The following is a 22,200-nucleotide window of genomic DNA, read 5'->3' as shown; positions in this document are numbered from 1 at the left end:
TAGTTTCTAAAAAGTGTTGAGTTTATATACAACACCTGACCTGGAGGCACAAGTTTATGTCAAAACTTGGTGGTGGTCTTTCAGGAAAGGGATTACCCAGAACAGGTGCCTACCTGCTCTTCTCAGTGAGAGGGAGATTGGAACAATTCATTAGCTATGTGTTCTGTAGGAATAAAAGAGGATTGGGAGGAAGGGTGAGCTACATGGGGGCTCAGTTGAGCTTTGAAATACTTCTTAAATAAAATTATGCCAAGAAGGAGCAGACATGCTTTGTAGCCTGGGAAGGTGAATTGTGATTCTGGCTTTGAACTGAATTGGAAGGTTTTCTTAGGTTTCCTCTGTATTGTAAAACTTGGTAACCCCTTGTTCATTGAGGAGAGGGTGGCTCTGTTTATGATCATTTCTCTAATTAAAAAACAAGCAAACACAAAACTACTCTGCAGATGGGGGTGGTGAGATGGCTCAGCAGGTAATGTAGCTTGCCTCATAAATCTGATGACCTTAATTCAATCCATGGAATCCACCTACAAGTGGAAGGAGAACCTGACTTCCCAAGAGTTCCCCTCACCTCCACATGTGTGCTGAGAGCATGTGCACCCCACTCCAGCATGCACACACAATAAATATGTTTTTAAACCAATATACTGTGTCATTGAGTGGTGGTTCTCCACTTTAGGAATGATGACACTGTTCAGTGATCCTGTCTGTAGAGTAGGCAGAAATGTACTTGGGTACAGGCATGAGTGGTCTTGCTACTGGAAAGAATTTGTTGGCAAGCCATCAATAAAAATATTAATTTTAGCAATCACCAATCCCCTGATGTCCATCTCAGTGACACAACTTCACTACTGTAGCAAGAAAACAGCCTTAGATTAATTTTAATAAATGTAAGTAGCTGCTTTTTTAATAAAATCAGGTGACAGGTCTTAATTTGTTGACAGTGGGAGAAGATCATTGGGTTGCATCAATAAGCATGAATGCAAGCTCCACATTTAGCACATGGCTGGATTATTAAGGAAGTCAGATCTGTGAGCTTATGATTATTTTGGTTTGAACAAACATAAGTAAAATAATTGCATTATATGTAGACCATGTAGGTATTCATAAGACTTGGTGATAGGCTGGTGTGATGGCTCAATCGGTAAAGTTCATGCTGTACAAGCATGAGCACCCATGTTTGATTCCTTTAACCCATGTAAAAAACCAAGGACAAGGGTGCATGCTTGTTTGCGCACTTGAGGGGTGGGGTAAGGGAAAAAGGCAGGGAAGTTTCATAGCTTAATACCCCAGACAGTGTAACCCAACGCCAGTGAGAGATTCTGTCTCAAAAACAGTGGATCACAAGGTATCTTTGCTTATAGTCGTTCTGCAAGATACAGATGAAGACCACTACTGTTTAAGGACACGAGATTGGCATTTGAGTATGTTTTTTTTTTTTTTTTTTTTCAGATTCTGGGGTTTGGGGAGTAAGGTAGGGAATTAAAAATGAAGAAGAGTAAAACATTAAATACAATGGCATGGAAGAAAGGGCCAAAAATAGCTTCAAAGTTACTTCCCCCACCCCCTTCTGTAACTGGCTACTCAATCCAGCACCCTCATATTTTTAATTTGAATGACTAAAAGAGCAATAGAATTTCCATTAGCCACAGGGATACCAAAGCTGAACTCTGAAGCCTTGAGAAGACATAATTGCCCGTTACTGAAAGTAGAATGTGGTAACTTCCCCTGCTTCTGATCATTATGCTGTTTGTTCTACTGTTCCTTTCCTGCAGTGTCAAAGCATGCCTGTCAATAAGGAAAAATTCCAACGAGGCCACCAGTATTGCCTTGTGTCTAATTGTATACCAAGCATTGTGAACACTGCCAAAACTTGACTATTGTCTTACCTATCCCTGTACATTTAGACAATAAGAAGTGGTAGATGTTTGTTTGTTTGTTTTTGGGGGGGTGATGTTGGCGATGGAACCCAGAACTTTCTGCACACTTGGCAAGCACTCTACTATGAAGGCCCACAGCCCCGAGATGGCAAGTTGTTAGTACCCTGATTAGATACTCCCTGTTACTCTTACTTAATAAGTAGCTTGTGGTGGTTCTGTCTGCTCACATCTAAAGCACAAGCCAGGACTTGAAGATCAAACTCCTGTTATTTTCTGTGATTAAGAGGGTGGATTCTGACTAAAGTTTTAGTACCATATGTTCCAGTGGTCTGATGTTTAAAATGGTAACTTTCAAATTCATCAAGTAAAGGCAGTCTCAAGACCAGTGAGATAGTCTGCAAAGTAGAAACAATCCAAGGCTTCCTAGCTTGGCAGAAGTTGAGCCAGTGGTTCCCTCTAAGGTTCCCAAAGTAGATGTTAGCATTCGTTTTCCTTCCGGTGTGCGATGGAAGCTCAGATCACAGGCAAACATGGTTCCTGTTGATCAGCAGTAGCATGTTAACTATGGAAAATATGGAGCATGGATGCCAGGAAAGAGAACATCTTAGTGCAAGGTCATGAAAGCATGGGTAATCTGAGGACTGGGCTAGGGAAAGGTGTGTGTTTATTAGTCCATTACAAAAGGCAGTAAGCGTTAAAGGCAACCAGGAAAGGAAAGGGTAGAAACGGGATGGCCCTGACGCTGGCGTGATAGCAGGGGGCATAATGAAGGTGCTGGTGCTGCCTACAGTCTCCATGAGAGTCTGGTCACGGCAAAGGGAGGCTCTGTATTGCATCCTATGGCCACTTGACGCACTGTGAAGTGGTTTCCAAAAACCATGCTCCTCAAGGAGCACCCCTCACCCAACAATTCTAATCAAAATGTGACTGTTACTAGAAGCTCCACATTCTTACACAAGGTTAACCCCTTTATTTTAGGCAGTGTTTTCTGTCCAAAACTCTGAAATAATAAGGATCCCTTAGAGTATGGCAAAACCCCCAAACATAATACTCTGCAAAGATAGGAAGAATTGAATAATTATTACCTGAAATTCCTTTCAAGTTAGCTTTGAGTGGGTCAAAAAGATCAGTGATACCCCACGATCTTAAAATGCTTTTTACGTCAAATTGATTTTGGATCTTAAACCTGCAAAACAGTGGCAGATGATCAGTTGCCATTTAGAATTCACACTCTTCTCATACATACCACACGAAGTATAAGGTTCTAACCGGAGATCAATGCACACTGGGCCCCCTCCCCACTGTCCTTTTCATTGTTCCTTCCCTTGAATCATACCTGGGACGAACCTGACCCCTCTGGGCTTTCCCCCAGCTTTGTCCATACTACTCATTTGGGACGGCTCTGTTTCCCTGATTGCCTTTAGATAACGCCATTCCTCAGCTGTTACCTTCCTACTCAGCTGTTTTCTCACTTTTTCAAAATGGTACTAGAGATAAGATCCAGGACCTCCTACATGCTAGAGAAATATTCTCTTACTGGAGCTTCACCTCCAGCCCCGTGACTCCTGGTTCTGAAAGCCCAATGTGTATAGTTGAACTCAAGGTGCACAGAAAAGTCTGCTTCCTATTGATACTCTTTATGACACCATAAATAACCTAGAAGCTACCTCAGCTCATTTTTATTAATATTAATAAAATAAATATAAATTAATTAAAATAAATGAATATTGCTGACATGGTGTTAGACATTATGAGAGCTTTGTAGAAATTGCTTCATTTTCATATAATGGCTATTATTATCTCTTAGGTGAAAAATTCAGAGCATAAAGTAAGAAACCTGCCCAAGATGACCTAATGAGTATGTGGTGTACCTCATTCCAAATCTGGGCTCTGGGAATGTGGAGCCATGCCAGCCAGTATCACTCTCACTTGGCTCCTCACATTTGGGTAGAATCTCACACACAGTGGATGTGAATAAATATCTATAGTTCCTTGTATAGCCCCTTGTGTAGCTTTCTCTACTATGTAACACATTTTCATGTTTACTGTGTGCAGTATGTGCCCTTGATATGCAGCAGAAAAAGAACTCAGCCTTTGTTTGCCCAGTAAACAACTGAGATCAGAAAGAATCAGCACACCAACATGACCCCAGGACAAAGCACTTTACATTAGCCATCCAAGAAGCAAACCTTCAAAGAGGATGCTGCTGCTATTTGTCTTTGAAAATTAAAAAAGAAAGAAAGAAATATAATTTGTCTTTTGTATAAACCATGCATAACTTTAGAAAAAGAGGTATGTTGACATTTTTCAAAATATTTGGCTCACTTAGAAATTGTCTTAAGTACAGAAAACATCCTTTTCAAAAAACATAAATGCTAAATGTAATGATTAATGCTATGGACCTGGCTTTTTAGTCTGATTCCTCTCACCAGGGACGTCTTACTTTACAGATTCAGTGGCAAGCTACTTTACCCTATATTCTTATTGTCTGTCTTTGAGAAATAAACACGATGGCAGTAGAATTTAAATAATATTGTGATAATTAAATGAAAATTCTTGTAGTGTTCAGCACAATGCTTGGTGTAGCCTGTGCACTTAGCATTGCGTTTTGACTGTGGTTTCTCAGTAATATTGAGAAAGTTAAAATCTGTTTGAAGCTGACCATGTGGTGGGTGATAAGCTAAATAATATCCTGTTTAAGTGCAGTAAAAGCGACAGGTGAGGTGTGATTACATGTCCCTGCACAGCTATGGAAGCAGAACTAGAAGGAATGAGGCGGCACATTAACTCAAGGAAACAACAACCAGAAAGCTGCCTGCCCTTTACAGAAACTATCAAGGGCATCACAAGAAAAGAAAGCCATAGTCCATATGCTACATAGTAGGGATCGACTGGAAATGAGTTAGGTTCAAACTGAGTTCATAAATCCTGCCATGACCAAGCAGAGCTTAACGCAAGAATGCAAGATGTGCTCTACATGGCAATAAGATGACACATTTGTTAACAAAGTAAAGGATTAAGATCATGTGGTCATCTCAACAGATGTAGAGAAGGCTTTGACAAAATCTAGCATCTTTTCGTGATTAAGAAAACAAGAGGACTTGGAGGTATGTTCAGTGATAGAGCACTTGCCTAGCTTGCTTGAACCTCACTCCTGAAAACAACAAAATCCAATGCCCAAACAAATAAAAAGCCCAAAGACTCAGCCAACTTGGGACATGAGGTAACTTTCAATATGATGAAGAAAGCCTACAACCCCACACCTTGAATATTTCCTTCAAGTTTTTCATCTAAGATTAAGAACAAGACAAGGATGGCCACTCTCTATCACTTCTGTTTGGCCTTGTGCAGGATGATAGGAAAGACAAAAGATAGATAAAAGCATCCATATTATAAAGGATGTAATGGCTAGGGATATAGCTAAGTGGTATAACACTTGCCTACCATGCAAGGACCCTGAATTTAATCCCCAGCACCATGAAGAATTTGTGAAATAAAATATGGTTTAAAAAAAAGGAAAGAAGTAACTTTCTGTATTCACAGATGACTTGGTCTCGTGTATAGAAAATATTGATGAACAATAAAAAACCCTATTCGAGCTCATTTGAGATACGCTTTCTTATAAAAAGCAATGATATTTCTAATACAATGTGAAGAAGTTCAGAAAATATTTTATTTCTAATTTATCAGAAATAAGCCAAATACTTAGAAATAAATTCAGCTTTAAGTATAACATAAACACCTAGAAGCACAAAACACTGTCAAAGAAACAGTGAGCTGAATGGTAGACACACAAAGCTCAAAGCACTCCCTGGCTGACACACAAGACATACCCATGTCTAATGCCAACCTGCTTGTTTTGGAGAGAAACTGGTAAGCTGGTCTTATAAGACACTCTTTAGGAAGAAGAGAATGAAGTTAGACTCACTTCCTGATTTCTAGCCTGACTAGAGTTCTAAGAGCCAGAATGATACAACACTACAAAAATACTAGAATCTCTATGTATGGAATCAAACAGAGTTAGAAATAAACCTGTGCATTTGGCAATTAATTTTGGGAGTGACGTGATGTCAAGAAATATGATGGAGGAAAAAAATGATCCTTTAGGCAAATGTTATAGGACACTGGGCCAATCCCCACATACAAACACATGAAGACTTGGCCTCCATTTACACCAAATGCAGTTGACTCTCAAATAACATGGGCTTCATCTGCCTAGGTCCACTTAACATAGATTTTTCTTTTTCTCTTGTGAAAGTTTGCAACAATTTGAAAACCTCCAAAGTATAGCCTATTAAGTTTTTCTAGCCTATGCAGACGAGAAAAATAATACTAAAGGTAGACACAAAATGTATGGTCTAATTTGTCATTTACTGCGAGAAGATATGTACAAACCTGTTAGAACAAGTTAAGCTTAACATACACTTAAAAACTGCCACATGCAGCACCTTTCACTCTTGAAAATGTGAGCAGATGCAAAGATGCTGTGTTGAATCATAACTGCATGAGTGTGTGATCACCTTACAGCTGCTTCTGTTAAGCATCTGCAGTGCCCCTACTATGCTATGTTGATCATCTCTGTAAAGTGACATGGCCTCCTGTGGGCCTCATTTATTTTTAGCCATGCATAATACAGATCACACACAAAATACATGTTGTATAACTACTTACTATTGGGATCAGAGCAGTCAAGAACAGGCTAGTAATAGTTTTGTGGGAGTAAAAGTTACATGTAGGTTTCCTACAGTAAGGGAGGTTGGTGTCCCCTAGCACTCAAGTTGTCAAGGTTACAGTAATTCACAGTAGATCAAAAATCCAAAGAGTGAACAAAACTCGTGAAAAATAAGCATAGATTTTTGAGAGAAAGTTTAAGTAGGCAATCACATGACAGTCTTTTCTAGATTGGCTGCATAAGCAAGACCACAATAATAACGATATCAATGGACCTCTTAACATGGAAGGGGAAAATTTCCACTATTAGGGGGTCACACCCGTAGATAAAGAACTATAGGTGTGCTAGAGGGTGGTAGCAGATGCCTTTAATCCCAACACTCAGGAGGCAGAGGTAGCCAGATCTCTGTGAGTTCAAGGCCAGCCTGGTCTATAAACAGAGTGAGTTCCAGGACAGCCAGGACTGCATAGAGAAAACCTTCCTGGAAAAACAAAACAAAACATGAACTACAAGCAGTTAATGGTTGCTATATGTAACAGTAACAATTTGAAGAGGATCTCAGGAGAGGCTCAAAAGAGGGTCGCTGGAAAGAGGGGGTGTTATTCCATATCAATTAAAAACATTTAAAAAGAATGCTTAAATAAAATATAGTATATCCACACACTAGAATATTATTCAGTCATTAAAAAGAGATGAAATATTAAAACTTTGTGCTTAGTGGGAAAAAGTCCAATAAAAAGGCTAACATTGTATTTGTTGATTTGCATGAAAAATCCCTAAGAGATAATCCAGAGAGAGAGAGAGAGAGAGAGAGAGAGAGAGAAATAGTGGTTGCCTAGCACTGAGTAGTGATGACCAATGAATGTGTGTTTCTTTTTAAGTTAATAAACATTTTTTTGCTTTTTTTTTTTTTTTGAGACAGGGTTTCTCAGTGTTATAAGTTCTGGCTGTCCTGGACTCAATTTGTAGACTAAGTTGGCCTCAAACTCACAGAGATCCACCTGCCTCTGCCTCCTGAGTGCTGAGATTAAAGGTGTGCACCACCATGGTTGGCTGATGGTCAATATCTTTTAGAATTTGGAGTTGGGGGTAGAGCTCAGTTGATAGAATGCTTGTCTAGTGGGCATGAAACTGTGCGTTTGATTCCCAGCACTATATAAATCAAAGGCCTAGTGCACATCTATGAGCCCATTATTCGGGATCCAGAGGCAGAAGGATCAGAGTTCAAGGTTATCCTTGGCTATATGAAACATTTTCTCAAACAAAAAAAATCAAAATTATTATTTATGGCTGCAAAATGCTGTAAATATATGTTATCCATCCATCTATCCATCTCTATCTATCTATCTATCTATCTATCTATCTATCATCTATCTATCTATCTATCTATCTATCTATCTATCTATCTATCTATCTATCTATCTACCTACCTACCTACCTACGTAGACATTTGCCACCTTACCCAGTGCAATGTGCACTTTAAAAGTAACTTTTATAAGGAATATATATATATATATATATATATATATATATATATATATATTTCAGGATTTTTAATAGTCAAATACAGAGGTCTGGTTCATGTCAGCTCCTTCACTGCTAAACCAGTGGGTAGGACTGCTTCAAGTTCTCTGCCTTCTCCTTGTCTGTGGTGACCAGGGTGTAAAGGTACCTGCTGCAGCTAACCTTGAACTTCACATTATCCTTGTTCTTCTTGATCTTGACAGATTGGGCATCCTTCCACTGGCCTGTGAGCAGAAAGCCCTGATTTCCTCCGTTTTCCGAGGCTGGTGACAGGCACTTGGCTTGGACGACCACACCCAAAACACTCACGGAGGAGAGAACCGAAGAGAATGGGGAGAAAAAGCTATATCCCATATTTTAAAAAGAAAGTGAGGAAATATCCTTGGGGAAACTGCTGCACTTTATGATAACCAGGAGGCTCTCCAAGGAGGAGCAAGACTCACTTTGGATGTGTGAGTTACATAGTTGGGGTATTACTTGAGTGTTTCCACAAAGCTTCTTCTTGTGTTGGAAGCTTGGCTCCCTGGGTAAGTGGTATTGAGTGGGTGGGGCCTTTGGAAAGTTGGGCCTAATAGAAGGTGACCAATCTGGACAGCCCTTGGGAGGTTTAAACATAGTTCTGCTGTTGGTTCTCATGAGAGTGGGTCTCTATGCAGACCCTAAATTCTGTCACATCCCTTCTTGCTCTGTGGCTGCTTCTGCCACTGTGATGCCACCATCTGTGTCCTGATACAGAGCAGAGAGACTTTCAGAACTGTGAGCTGAATAAAATGTGTATATTATATAATGTGTGTGTGTGTGTGTATATACTATATTCTAACATATTAGGGAATAAACTGAAAAGCAAATTGATTTATATCTGGATTGATACCTTGGACCATGTTAGACACAGCCAGGGTTTTGTTGTTTGTCTTTTAGACAGGGTCTCACTATGCAGCCTTGGCTAGCTTGGGTTGTTCTATATTTCTAAACATACTGCTTTCTAACTTCAAACATTGTTTTTCCAACCAATAAAATGCAGGCTAGTACAATATCATAATCTAATTTTGTGAATGTTTTCAGCTTTCTCCTTTCTCTACCCAGAAGCAAGCATTTTATTCATTGAGTATATTACTTGACAGTGTTAATCTTCCCTGGACTATGGCTGTGATTGTAGGATTATGGATACAAATGTCCTATAAACACCCATTCTTGATTATTTAACAGATTACATGTTCTTAATGAAAACTAACTATCCTTGTGCATTTAATTTTATAAAAAATAATTACTCTGGAAGATGGCTTCATAGGTCACCTCAGAATACTGCTTGGTGGTGTTCAAACTCAAGCTCACCCTCTGGGCTCGTGCCAAGTAACATGTAACATTGCATTGGTCTCTACATTGGGCTGCCACTCACTGAGACCTGTATGATGAGCACAGAGCACGGAAAATGAATAATTTGAGAGAGCTAGAGGTAAGTTCTTACTCAAAAGCTGGCTGTGGAGTGGGATGTAGTAACCCCCACTTTTAATCCTGCCACAAAAGGCAGAGGCAGGAGGATCTCTGTGAGTTTGAGGCCAGCCTAGTCTACATAGCAAGTTACAGGCTAGCCAGGGCTACATAGTGAGCCTCTGTCTAAGGAGCAAACAAGCAAGTGAACGAACAAACTCTTGATCATATCTACTGTGGTTCAAGCTATATGTCTAAATCCAAACCTAAAGCAGTATTAGCTTTTCAGATTAGTCCCTCAAACTTCCTAATGCTGTGACCCTTTAACACAGTTCTTCACGTTATGGTGACCTCCAACCATAAAATTATTTTTGTTGCTACTTCAAAACTGTAATTTTGCTACTATTATGAATCATAATGTAAATATCTGCTATGCGATCCCTAAGCAGTCATGACCCACAAATTGATAACCACTGCTTAAAGAATTTATATCTTGGCTTTTTGTTTGATTGGGTTTTTTTCTCTTTGGTCTGGTCTGGAGTGACTGAGTGAGTGTGTGTTTCTGTTTGTGTAAGATTCGTTTTGCTTATGAAATAAATGGCTTTATTTTCCTAAAAACAAAACTTTGATTATTCTTTGTCTTAGTTAGAGTTTCCATCTTCTTTAGGGTTTCCATTGCTGTGAAAAGACACCATGACCAAGGCAGCTCTTAAAAGGACAACATTTAATTGGGGCTGGCTTACACTTCCAGAGGTTCATTCCATTATCATCATGGCAGGAAGCATGGCAATATCCAGGCAGGCGTGGCCATGGAGGAACTGAGAGTTCTATATCTTCATCCAAAGGTAGCCAGGAGCAGACTATCTCTCAGGCAGCTAAGAAGAGGGTCTCAAAGCCCAACTCCACAGTGACACACTTCCTCCAACAAGGCCACACCTGTTCCAACAAGGCCACACCTTCTAATAGTGCCACTCCCTGGGCCAAGCATATTTAAAACACCACAGTCTTGAATTAGAGGCTTGATACTTTTGAGGTGATTGTATTAATCAGAACAAGGTTGTTTAAGTCATTGCTAAGGTCCTCAGATCTTCTTTGTTTCTCTTCCTCTTCCTTCTCTTCCTCTACCTCCTCCTTCTCCTCTGTCCTGTGGTTTTTTTTTGGGGGGGGGGGGTCACTGCTAAGGGTTTGGGAGAACATCTGACATTCTCCTCTCTCTGTGGAGTTGATCATTTCCTTGGGAGTCTTCCTTACATCAGCTACTTCAGGCCAAGCTACTCATCTTCACATGAGATAGCAAGTTCTTCACTTGCACTACACTTTCCATACTGCAAGAGCTCCCTTCCCTCCTGCACTAATTATACCCAAGAGCAACTAGACTAGAGAGAGGCTTTGATAGAGGCTGAGCACTTACTTTGAGAGATGGGGTTTTGTCTTGGGTTTGAGTTCACCTTTGGCATGACCTCATTTTAGACCTAGGCCCTGACACCTTGGGTTTATCCTTGTATGTTTTTATTCTACGAGATGGGCTTATTTTTAACTGCCTGAGGGAGCACTACCAAGGCCTTTGTCTTTATTCACTGAGAGCCCTGGCCTTAGAGTGTGCCAACGTCTCAAGTGGACAGGTAGGTAAAGAATTCATATGCTGCAAACAAGCTCCTTAGTGCCAATCTACAAAGCTATGCTGATTCCAAGTTGCCTGACAAGCTCATTATCTAGAAAAGTTTAGACAGAACCATTCTGTAAACAATGAATTTAACTAACATCTTTGCTTTGGAAAACAAGATCTAGCACTGTCATTAGATTTAAAAAAAATTTTATATTTATGCCTATTGCATTTTCTTCAACAGAGGAATATCTCCACCCAGAACAAATGTATCTTCAACACAGATACCCAAAGTCTTGAATTTACGAGCGAATAGAGACAAGGTCTTACTAAGTTGCTCAGGCTGGTCAGAATGACTCGGTAGCCCAGGCTGGCTTTGAATTTGCCATCATCCTGATTATCTGTACTTACAGCTGTACCACCCCATGCCTAGGAAAGTTTTGAATTGTTGTGTCTTCTTTTGGCTTCTGACTAGAATTCCATAAACATTTTCTCAGTTACATAAGCCGTCTTGTCTCTGCTTTGGTGGAATGACAGCTGTACATAAGGGTTCCTCCTTGCATTTCTTCATCCTACCATGGCATTGCATCTGGAGCAAGGGGGTGGGAACATGAGTCAGCCCAGTGCGAGCCGAAGTTCATCTTGGGAAGACCCAGGAATTCAACTGTGCATGTGTAGTGAACTAGTCTTTAGTGATTTTAGAATAGACTCAAACTCCAGGGAACCTCTCCTTGGTTAAAGCTCATTTGACAAGGTAGTCCAGTGGAAGGATGGACTTTGAGTCTGACCACTTGGCTCTAAGTGCAAGCCTCACTGGATAACATGGTAATTGTTCCATAAGGAAGATGTCTCCACTCACCTGGGGAGAAACACATCCATTCTGGCTCTCTTCAGCCTTGTGGTCCAGAGGTGGAGGACTCTGGCAGTGAGGTGTGGTTCAATGTGGTCCAGAGGAGTGCCCTTGTCTTGGGGAAGCACCAGGAGCAAACTGGCCACCCTTCCCAGGTACAACAGCTCTAGAACAGCTATCTCATGGCCTGCAGCATCCTGGAACTGGCCTAGGGATTTAGTGGGTTAGGAATTAGCTTTGTCCTAGGAGCCAGAGAAACTCAACAGTACTACAACTTGGAGAAAGCAGACTTACATGACAGCAACAGTAAGAGGGTGTCCTCCTCAGCCTCAGGAAGCAATCTGAGACTGGGAACTATTGGGTGACATGGCTGCTTTAGTGTTCCTAAAGCTCTCTGAGATCTCCCACAGAGTCTTAGTCAGGGATCCACAGCTGCTGAACCTGCTGGGGTCCGTGTCTTAGGGAGCCATCCAGTCTGAGCTTTTTAGGGTTCAGGCTCTTTGTGTTACATCTTATTTTTCAAGCTAAGCCTTTAAATCTACATTTCATGTGAGAAATGCCCAACTCTTGAAATCCTCTGCAGACCCAACAGAACACACATTCTGGCTGGATTTGACTTGAAGACTGATCATTCCTGTGACCTAAACCGGTCTTAGGATGGGCAGCTGGAAGTCTGTGGGCAGAGACAAGTCCAGGCTACCAGGTGGAGTATGGTTATAGAAGGATATGATGGGACAAGTGACAGATAGCAGCAGAACACACTGAGCTGGAAAAGGGTTGGTGCTGGTGGGGGAATGTAGAAAGGTGGAGACCAGTTTTAGGTGAACCCACTGCACGTTGTAGCTCATACTTAGTACAGAGTCTGCTGGCATCCATAGCACACATAAGGCCACTAGGCATCTGCTGGCACTGGGAACCTCCCCTGCTGACTGGGACAAATAACCATAGGCAAGAGGGCCATATGGAGCAATGACATTTCAGGACCAGGGACCCTTTAGTCTGGAGGCCTTTTAGCCCTTATATGGTCCTGGCTGGGTGTTGTGTCGTAAAGGTGTCTTCTAGGAGAATTATTTGGTCCAAGTATTTTTGATTCTACATGAACATGTTCTTAATCAGTGTGAAGGCCAATACCTGCATTGTGTCCTTAGCATCCAGATGGGCATATCATTCAAGGCCCCTCTAGAAGCCTTCTGATACCTTGAGTCTACCCACAGCCCAGAGAATGGACCCCTATAGAAACATGTGTCCATCCAATCCTGTAAAACAGAGCCCACCTCCCCTCTCTTGCCTATGTTGCTGAGTTTCCTCCAACTGTATGAATTTGGAGAAGAGACCTTACCATAGCTGACCTCTGCCACTTGGTGCATCGCTGGGACTTGAAGTACAAGACCATGGGCATGGGTGAAAGGCAGGGGCTGCAGGACCACAGAGAATCTCTTCTGCCAGGTACTTTGGAAAGTCATGGTGCTCATGATGGAGAGCTGAGTAGACAGGGCATCGGCCCGGCCCCACAACGGGCTATCTGGGCCTTCACCTATAGACAGAAGAGTTTCACTCCAGCCTCATGTTGTTTTTAGTTTATTACAAAAGCTTTAATTCCTTATGCTGCCAAGGCCATGCTAAATGGCTTTTAATTTATTGTCATGGAAATGGAAAGTAAGCACGCAGGATTCAGACTAGGTCCCTAATGACCGAGCTTCTGCTCTGGGGCAGGGAGTCACCTTGTAATTTGAATTATAACCTTCTTGTTAGCATGCATTCAGTGTGGCCTCCCTCCCTGTTTCTCCTAGTGCCCAGGATGGCCCCTGGTTATGTTGAGTCATTTCCCAGAGATCATTAGGCATTGTCTCCCCAGGCAAATGCTTGCACGGATGAGGCTCTGACTGGAGAAGACTGCTCTGTCACCTCACCTTGGGACTTGCTAACTGCTGAGCTGCATCCCTCTCCACACCTTTGTGGAGATAACTATGATCAGAACACACTTAGGGGAGGGCTGTGGTTAGGATTTCATGTAAGAACAGGAAGAAGCAAGCAGATCATTCCTACAGAGACAGCTTCTGCCCCAGGCCTTCAATCGTTTAATAAATATACTCTGTGCTAGGCTCTGCCTTAAATGCTTGAAGAAATCTCCACAACTTTTGGCTCAATTTCCCAGATGTGAGCAGTGAGGCTCGGGGAAGTTGGTCACACACCACTATCTACCTAGTCACCCAACAAAAGAGCCTTGCACTTGAATCTGAGCAGATGTGTTCCATACTCATGCCTCTGGGGTTGAGAAAGACCAAGTCTTTCTTTTTCTTAAAGACCAGGCTGGGAGTTGAGCATACCTATGTTGGTTTTTGAGTGGATCCTTTGACAACTCAAGGAGGATATAGTGAATCACTCCTTACCTAATAAAATATTTTAACTATGTGTCTGTGTGTTTGCTGTGTGTGGGTATATGCACATGAAAGCTGGCAACCTTGGCTGCTGGAAACAAGCATCGGATACTCCAGAGCTGGGGCTAAAGGCAGGTGTATGCTTACCTCATCCATCCTCTTTTAACAGCTGAACCATTTTTCTGGCCCCAAGGTTCAATCCTTTAAAAGTCAATTGCCAAAGCTAGCATAGAACACTTGAAAATGTCGGAGAGTACAGCCTTCAATCCACACACATCAAAGCTGTTTGTTTGTTTGTTTGTTTGTTTGTTTTTAGCAACTCTGGATCTTGAACATTCTCCATTTATCTGAGTCTTTTTTGTGCTTACCAAGAACAGTGCAGCCAGACTACGTGGATCAGAATGTGACCCTGGCTTTGTGGCCCATGGGCAAGCAGGAAACTCAACCCTGGTGTTTCAGTTCCTCCAGATGTAAAATGAAGAAACAGCACCCATGTTCTAGGAGCAATGGGCGAGTGAAATGGAATCAGAGATTCCTAGTGGCAACTAACTAACTAAAAAGGCCGGCAGGTGTTAGCCACTCCTGCCCATTTCATAACAGCCACAACCTGTGGTGGCTACCACTGATGATTGCGTTACGCATAGCAAGCTTCCAACAGAACCAAGGGAGACATGGAGTGTAACTTGTCCCTTTTGTGTGTCTTTCTTTAACCTGACTTTCCCAGAAACTACTTTTCCTGCCCCCTGCTACATTTTGCTGTCACATGGGGTTAGTGAAAAATGGCCTAGGGACAGTGGCCTGGGACAAATCCTGCCGGGTATGTCCATAGGTGGTAGGCTCTGAGGAGTACCTTTCTGTGTGTGCTCAAGGATAGGTGTGTGTGTGTGCATGTACATGTGTTCTTGTGCTAAGGCGCAAAAAGGGAGGAATAGAGAGGACACACATCATGCATGACATTCAAGGGTAGGTCTGCTATCTCAACGTCTGCTGCAATTCAGGGCACCCCGAACTTACCATGGCTTCTGACAAATGATGGCTGGCACTATTTCTTTGAGCCCTTAGCCTTGCTGAGGAGGGTGGTTTTCCTTTACCTGTGCTCTGTCTGGATGTGACTTTGGAGGCCTCCGTGGTAGTGCTGTTAGGCTCGCTGAAGTCAGCTGCCTCCAGACTGCTGTTGGCCCACCGGGAGACCTGCTCCACAAAGCAGGGAGACAGGGATGTTCCGGTTTGCATGAACAGGGTGCAGGCCAGCTCCATTCCGACACCTTGACTGGAGTTGTGCCGTGTGGTATAAACAGCATGCAGGAATTCTTTCACTCTTGGGTCTGTGAGAAAGGAGTGTTCATAAGGGCCTGCACAGCTCCCAACAGGTTGTCTCATAAGATGTGTCCATGCAAAAGTCCCTCACTGGAAATGACATAGCCGCTCTAGTCAAAATCCACCTAACTCTACAGCTTAAAAGTTGGACAGAAAACATGTAGATCACAAACAAATCTAGCTGGAGGAGAGTCTGCCAGTGCCTTGGAAATGGCAAAGCAGTGTAAAGCTTTGTGTAGCCCTAGAATTCACTCTGTAGACCAGGCAGGCCTTGAACTCAGAAATCCACCTGCCTCTGCCTCCCAAGTGCTGGGATTAAAGGTGTGCGCCACCACTGCCTGGCATGCTTTGACTTCTTAATTCAGGGACATTGCTGAGTTCTGGAGGAGAGGCTAGACCTGGGGATGTGACACAGAGGAATTTCTAATGGGAAGCCAGAGAGTTCTGTGCAGTATTGTAGCAAGGACAGGCACTGGTCAAGGTGCTGCTCTCCTAGTTAGAATTCTGTGCTGTGATAAAGATCATGACCAGAAGCAAGTCAGGTGGAAAGGGTTTATGCTGCCTTCTAGTTTATAGTCCACTACCGACAGAGGTAAGGGCACAAACTCAAGGCAGGAGCCTAGAGGCAGGAACTGAAGCAGAAACCATGGGAGGACTGGCTTGTCCCCTGTGTCTTGCTCAGCCTGCTTTCTTACATCCTGAGACTACCTGCTGAGGTGGCAGCACCCACAGTGGGCTGGGTCCTCTCACATCAGTCATTAATGAAGGAAATGCCACACAGACTTGCCTACGGGCCAATCTGATGCAGGCATTTTCTCAACTAAGGCTCCTCTTCCCAGATCAGTCTATCAGGTGTCAGAGAGCTGCCTTGCCAGTATGTCTCATCCGAGGTCTCACATCCAGGGTTTTACTGAGCTGACCCTGGATTCTCTTAAGCTGCTTTTCTCAGATGTTTCATCACAGCAAAGAGAAAAGCAACACTACAGCCCGAGACGAATGTTCTCAGAGTCAGAAATATTGAAGAGGCAGAGCAATGGGCTGGAAGTGGATTTCTGAGCCAGATTTGTCCCCGTCCAATCTGCACACAGAGAAGAGTTCTTATGTATGTTCCAGAATGTGCAGTGTTAGAATAAAATTTTAAGGCTTTATGGTGTCTACAAACGTTACACAGGGCACTCCAGACATCCAGTTTACAATGACTGCTCTCAGTGATGCTTTGAAGTAAGGGCTATAGTCCTTCCACTATAGGAAGGAGGCAGATGAGGCACAGGCCCACTCATCACATGCTGAGAGGCACCATGTTGGAGGTAAAACTGTATCCTCATCCCGTTGCCCATAGCGTGAGGAATGGCTGGGTGTGAGAAAACCCTGCTCGGGAGAGCTTTGTTCTCCAGATAAACGGAACTGTAGAGCACATCAGTTTGGTGGGGGGAGTTGGGGGGCTATATTGCCTGCATTCTAGAGCATCGGTTTCAACCTGTGATATTTAATACAGTGCCTCATGCTATAGTGACTCCTGACCATAAAATTATTTTTCTTGCGACTTCATAATTGTAATTTTATTACTCTTAGGAATCGTAATATAAATATCTGTGTTTTCTGACAGTCTTAGGTGACCCCTGGGAAAGGATCACTTGACCCTCAAAGAGGCTGTGACCAAAATATTGAGAACTGCTGTTCTAAAGGTGTCTAGAAGGGCAGAGGTGAGTGGCCTGAGAACAAGGCTCTCCAAGAGGAAGCTGTCACTGCTGGTTTCTGCTCAGCCTCCTGCTGCCAGAGTAAAAAGATGGAGGGTGAGGGCCTATAATTGGGTGGTTTTAACAGGGTGCTGAGAGAAGAAAGGAAGAAGAAGAAAATAAACCCGCAGCGGCTAAAAGAAAATCACCCTGTTAGCTGTTAGCTCATCTGAGAGGTGACTCCCAGGCTGGTGGGTCTGGGCTCTGGAAGGTTCTGAACTTTGGAAAGTTCTAGACTCTGGAATCTTCCTGCCCATAAAACTTCAAACTATGAGACCCGGTTTTTGTTTTTGTTTCCTGCATGGTTTGTCTCCTCAGTCATCATCCACGGGACTCTGAGAAGCTGTAGAATATGCAGGTGGAGACCTGTCCTCTGAACACAGATATTTTAATTTTCAAGAACTTTGAGAGGGGCCAACGGGGGTGCTTCCCAGCAGGTGTGGTTGGACTCGGAGGCTGAAGCTGCCTCTGATATGTGTGTGTGTGTGTGTGTGTGTGTGTGTGTGTGTGTGTGTGTGTGTGAGAGAGAGAGAGAGAGAGAGAGAGAGAGATTGAGAGAGAGAGAGAGCTAGCTTATAAATGTATACATCTGCTTCTTGGCCCTAGTGGGGCTTGGGAGGTCTGGAGAAGCGCAGGATTTGGAATCAACAATCTGGAACTTGAACCCTGGCTTTGTCACTTGCCCCTGGGCCGGCTGAGTTTTGCTGAGCCATTTACCTCTTGTGTTAGTCTGTGGGACTCAAATGACATGGTCATAAAAGGAAACTCTGTATGCCTTCCAAAGCAGAACTCTTTTCCTGGGACAGGACCACCTTCCTTTCTGGGGCCTATGTGCTATAATGTTTTCATTAATTTACCTATAAGGATAATGAAAATTCTTAGCCATTGAAGTAACCAGAAATTGTGTGTTCCCCATGGACACAAGACCCAGAGAACCAGAGCTGGATCTGACTTCAAAGCCTGCTCCCTGAGGCCTAGCCTTCAGTGCTAGCAGTTGCTATGCAAGTTTCCAAGGGAAGAGAACAACCAGTAAGTAGTCCTACCCAGCAGAACCACGAAGATGACCAGTAGGGCACAAACCCCCAAGGGTCAGAAGTGGCACTTGTGCTTATCTTGTCAGTAACCAGGAGCTCTCTGATTGAACTTAAGGCCCACTCAGCAAGAGGGACATCATCCTTGGTATAGGAAGCACATAACGGGGAAAGGGGCTGAAAGAGTGTAAGAGCCTGAGGACCAAGACATCTAATGTTGAGATTGTGTCTTCTACAAATGACAGGAAAGTTTTACCCATCAAGTCTCAGCAATACGGCAGCCTAAATAAGACCAGAACAAGCAAAACTCCAATAGACGCACTAATAGAGAAGGGAAAGCTCTATTATAAAGCTCTATAGAGGACTACAGGCAACCGAGGAATGCTGAGAAAGCTTTCTGGGGAAGACAGAGCCTTCCCCAGGCAAGATCCTCTCCCTAACTGGTTATCCAATACCAAGTGGCCAAGCCCGGAAATCATACATGTACAAATAACATTAAATGTACTGAACAGGTTATATCTATCTATCTATCTATCTATCCATCCTTCTCTCTCTCTCTCTCTCTCTCTCTCTCTCTCTCTCTCTCTCTCTCTCTCTCTGTGTGTGTGTGTGTGTGTGTAAAACAATAACAAAGAGAAGCCATGATTTCAAGAAGGAGCAAGGGGGCAGGGGAAGGATTTGCGGGAAGAAAAGGAAGAGAAAAAAATGAGGAAATTATATTAAATTAAAAATAAAGAATATATCAAAATTTAAGTTTTATGTATATGTGTGTCTGGGCATATTAGTGCAATGTCCACAGAGGCTAGAAGACAGTATTGGATTTCCTAGAGCTGGAGTTACAAGTGTTCGTGAGCTGTCTGACATTGGTGCTGAGAACCAAATTTGGGACTTCCGAAAGAGAAGTATGAGCTCCTAACTGCTATGCTATGAACATCTTTCCAGCCCTGTGTTACCTTTTAAAAGAAAGGCTGGGTTGCGGCAGGCAGCTGGCCCTGCTATATAATTTTAAGCAGGCACAGTGCACCTGAGATGGAGAACATGATAAAGAGGAGTCTGAGGATGGCCTGCTCCTGCTATTACTAGCTGATGGTGGATGCATACAATGGCAAAGCAGCGTGCGTTTCAGAAACTTAGGGGAATCACTGTCCTGCATAGAATTCCTGTCATCTGGACAATATCTAATGGGCTCTGTGGAAGCCCTGATCTTGTCATCATGCATGATCAACCAGTTAACCAGATACCATGATGGGATCTGGTCTCAGATCTGACCCTCTTGTCCAACCAAGACCCTTCGTCCTGACTTGTGTGAGACTCTGTTGAAGGCAGAAGTGCCTGCCTTTTCTATATTAATCACATTTCTTCTTCCTGACCAGCTTGGATGTATTCTCTTCTGGGGAGGCTCCAACCTGCTCTGTGGAATCACAGAACCAGGCGGCACTCACCCCCATGTCTACATGTATTGCTCTCCCAGACAGAGTTGCTGCCTTCAGAGTTCTCCTCATGTGCATAAGACAAGTTTCTGACCAGCCGTGATCTATATTGCAAGAGCACCACACTTGATGAATCGTAGTGTCCTGACTCTAAGTGAGCCTGTGGACGTGTATGCTGCTGTGGTCTAATTGCTGAGAACAACTGAGTTCTAAAAACTATCTTTGGTTTCAGTTGTCCCTAGAGAGAACAGCCTATTGGTTGTCCAGCAGGATTGTAAGACTTGTTTTAGCAGTGGTCAGGGTATACATTGAGGAGGACAGGTAGTTCAGGGGGCACCTGGTGCCAGACATGTTGAATTCTAACTTTGATTTGCTAGCTCAAGGGTCCACCCCCAGAGGACACCGTGGCTAGGCTGAGTTGGCATTATTTCTTGTGCCTTCTGACAAATCTTAATTCATCCAAAGACGACTCCTGCCAGTTTTAGTGATGTTCATTGCTTTGTTTGTTTTGAGATGGGGTTCCTGCTACATAACAGACTGGCTTGGAATTAAGAAATCCTGCCTCAGCCACCAACACTATGTTTTATATTGACATCTTATTCTGAGATTGAGAAGGGAAGGCTGTGTTAGCTTTAGCTTATAGCTGCTCACGTATTGAGCTGCATCACCCATGTAGGTCAATGCAGGCTGTGCTGTGTTCTAAAGACTTTCTCTGCTGTTAGCAGAGCTGTTTCGAGAAACAATATGTAGATATAAGCTGGCAGAAACCTCAGAATCATGAAAATAGGTTGGTCAAGAGCATAGTCCTGGATCTAAAGAGTGCATTTAAGAGCCGGGCGTGGTGGCGCACGCCTTTAATCCCAGCACTTGGGAGGCAGAGGCAGGTGGATTTCTGAGTTTGAGGCCAACCTGGTCTACAAAGTGAGTTCCAGGACAGCCAGGGCTATACAGAGAAACCCTGTCTCAAAAAAACAAACAAACAAACAAACAAAACAAAACAAAAAAAAGTGCATTTAAGCCCAGCCTGCCTTTTATTGACTGTGTGACTTCCAGCAAGTTGTCTCCACCCTCTGCCTATCTACTTCCCCAAATAGGGGTGCCAATGAAACCACCAACTTCAAAAGGCAATCAGTGACTGTTTAGAAGGTGTTCCCCACCTCTCCCAGCCACAGCAAGCATTCTAAAAGGGACAGTGACTCAAAACTGTGGTATTGCCATGAGGCTAGAAGGAAGTCCCCACAATCAAGAACAGCCATGGTAAAAGTCTGAGTGCTTCACGAATGGCCATGCCTCTCTCCCTGTGCACACTGGGATCTGCGCTCCCCGCCCAGAGCACTTGAGCAGGGTGGAGCAGGGAGCAGGGCTGAGAGAAGCAGGAGAGAGGAGCCTCTTACCTTGCACTGTATAGCCGAGGGCCCCAGCCAGCTGCCAGCCGGTGTTGCCCCTGGCTCCAAACTGCAGGATCTCCAGGGAGAGGGACACACTGGCCGGTGAGATGACGAAGTTTGTCCCGTTTCTCTCTGCTGCTGCACTCCGGTAAAGGTGGAGGGCAAACTCAGTCTTCAGCAGCCACAGGCCTTCACTGAGGGGGCTGCCCCCTCCTGCTGAGAAGCAGGAGGAGAGAAGAAAGAAGGTGACCTGCAGGAGAGGCAGCATGGAGACTGGACACCTGCAGTTCAGAGGGAGGGGAAGTACAGAGAGAATGCTGGTGACAAGGAAGACAAGGTGACAAGGCTCATCATCTGGGAACTGGGGCACCTGGCTCTGTTTTCAGTGGCCAGGTATGGCCCAAAGGACAGTCTCGCTTCACTTTCTTGCTTACCCACCATGCTCCTACATGTCTAGGATGCTTGGTTGGGCTGGGATCTTTTTGAAAACTCAACCCCGTGCTGGAAGATCTGCTCCTCTTACTGTACGTGAGGCCTTGGAAAAGTCCTGGTTATAGTGAAACAAGTCATTATGTTAAGAAATGTCAAAGTGCATCCTATGGTTTCCTAGTACTTAGCCTGCTTATAGCTGAGCCATGTTTCTTATGAGTCATTATAATATTAACCATACTCAAAGTTTATCTTTTAGGCTAAAAAGATTATATATTCTTGGTTGATATTCTCACATCCATACTAGGTATCGTAACTATAGTCATGGGGGCTGTGCTCTAGAGAACTCAGTGACTCACTGGTAGGGGGAGAATAACAGAGTTATGACAGATCCTGGCCTTTAAGAGTACTACATAAAATATTAAGAACATATATGTATGTTCTAAGAGTGATGAATGGGATAGCTGGGCCTAGAATATTAGATTTCATGCTACGTAGTAGATTATTCCACAGAGTAGAACAATAATAATAGAAAGC

At 43.4% G+C, this 22,200-nt stretch overlaps 2 protein-coding genes and 2 pseudogenes across 6 annotated transcripts in view; 1 reads left to right on the top strand and 3 right to left on the bottom strand.

Annotated features, from left to right (window-relative positions):
- Ints6 (integrator complex subunit 6) overlaps nucleotides 1-10,119 on the top strand; it is an 84,839-nt gene extending 74,720 nt beyond the window's left edge. For 3 of the 4 annotated variants that reach the window (XM_017315909.2, XM_006518680.4, NM_008715.2), the window contains exon 19: nucleotides 8,277-10,119. The gene's annotated coding sequence lies outside the window, so the exon portion shown is untranslated. Of the gene's footprint in view, nucleotides 1-3,932; nucleotides 4,058-8,276 lie in introns of those variants that run through there. The other variant, XM_017315908.2, reaches the window with a different exon arrangement.
- Nucleotides 1-22,200, bottom strand: part of Serpine3 (serpin peptidase inhibitor, clade E (nexin, plasminogen activator inhibitor type 1), member 3) — a 28,946-nt gene that overhangs the window by 5,800 nt on the left and 946 nt on the right. For both annotated transcript variants that reach the window (XM_017316054.2, NM_001199945.1), the window contains exons 2-6: nucleotides 21,241-21,515; nucleotides 15,424-15,657; nucleotides 13,294-13,488; nucleotides 11,964-12,162; nucleotides 2,963-3,063 (exon numbers count right to left, since the gene is read on the bottom strand). In XM_017316054.2, the coding sequence (XP_017171543.1) occupies nucleotides 2,963-3,063; nucleotides 11,964-12,162; nucleotides 13,294-13,488; nucleotides 15,424-15,657; nucleotides 21,241-21,502 (991 nt within the window). In that variant the 5' untranslated portion in view covers nucleotides 21,503-21,515. The remainder of the gene's footprint in view (nucleotides 1-2,962; nucleotides 3,064-11,963; nucleotides 12,163-13,293; nucleotides 13,489-15,423; nucleotides 15,658-21,240; nucleotides 21,516-22,200) is intronic.
- On the bottom strand, nucleotides 8,129-11,531 carry Gm50593 (annotated as a pseudogene).
- Nucleotides 17,674-17,793, bottom strand: Gm25162 (annotated as a pseudogene).

This window comes from Mus musculus, chromosome 14 (assembly GCF_000001635.26).
Source record: "Mus musculus strain C57BL/6J chromosome 14, GRCm38.p6 C57BL/6J".
In the NCBI taxonomy this organism is placed as follows: Eukaryota; Metazoa; Chordata; class Mammalia; order Rodentia; family Muridae; genus Mus; species Mus musculus.
Note: the sequence above shows the minus strand (reverse complement) of the source record. Positions and strands in the feature narration are given on the sequence as shown.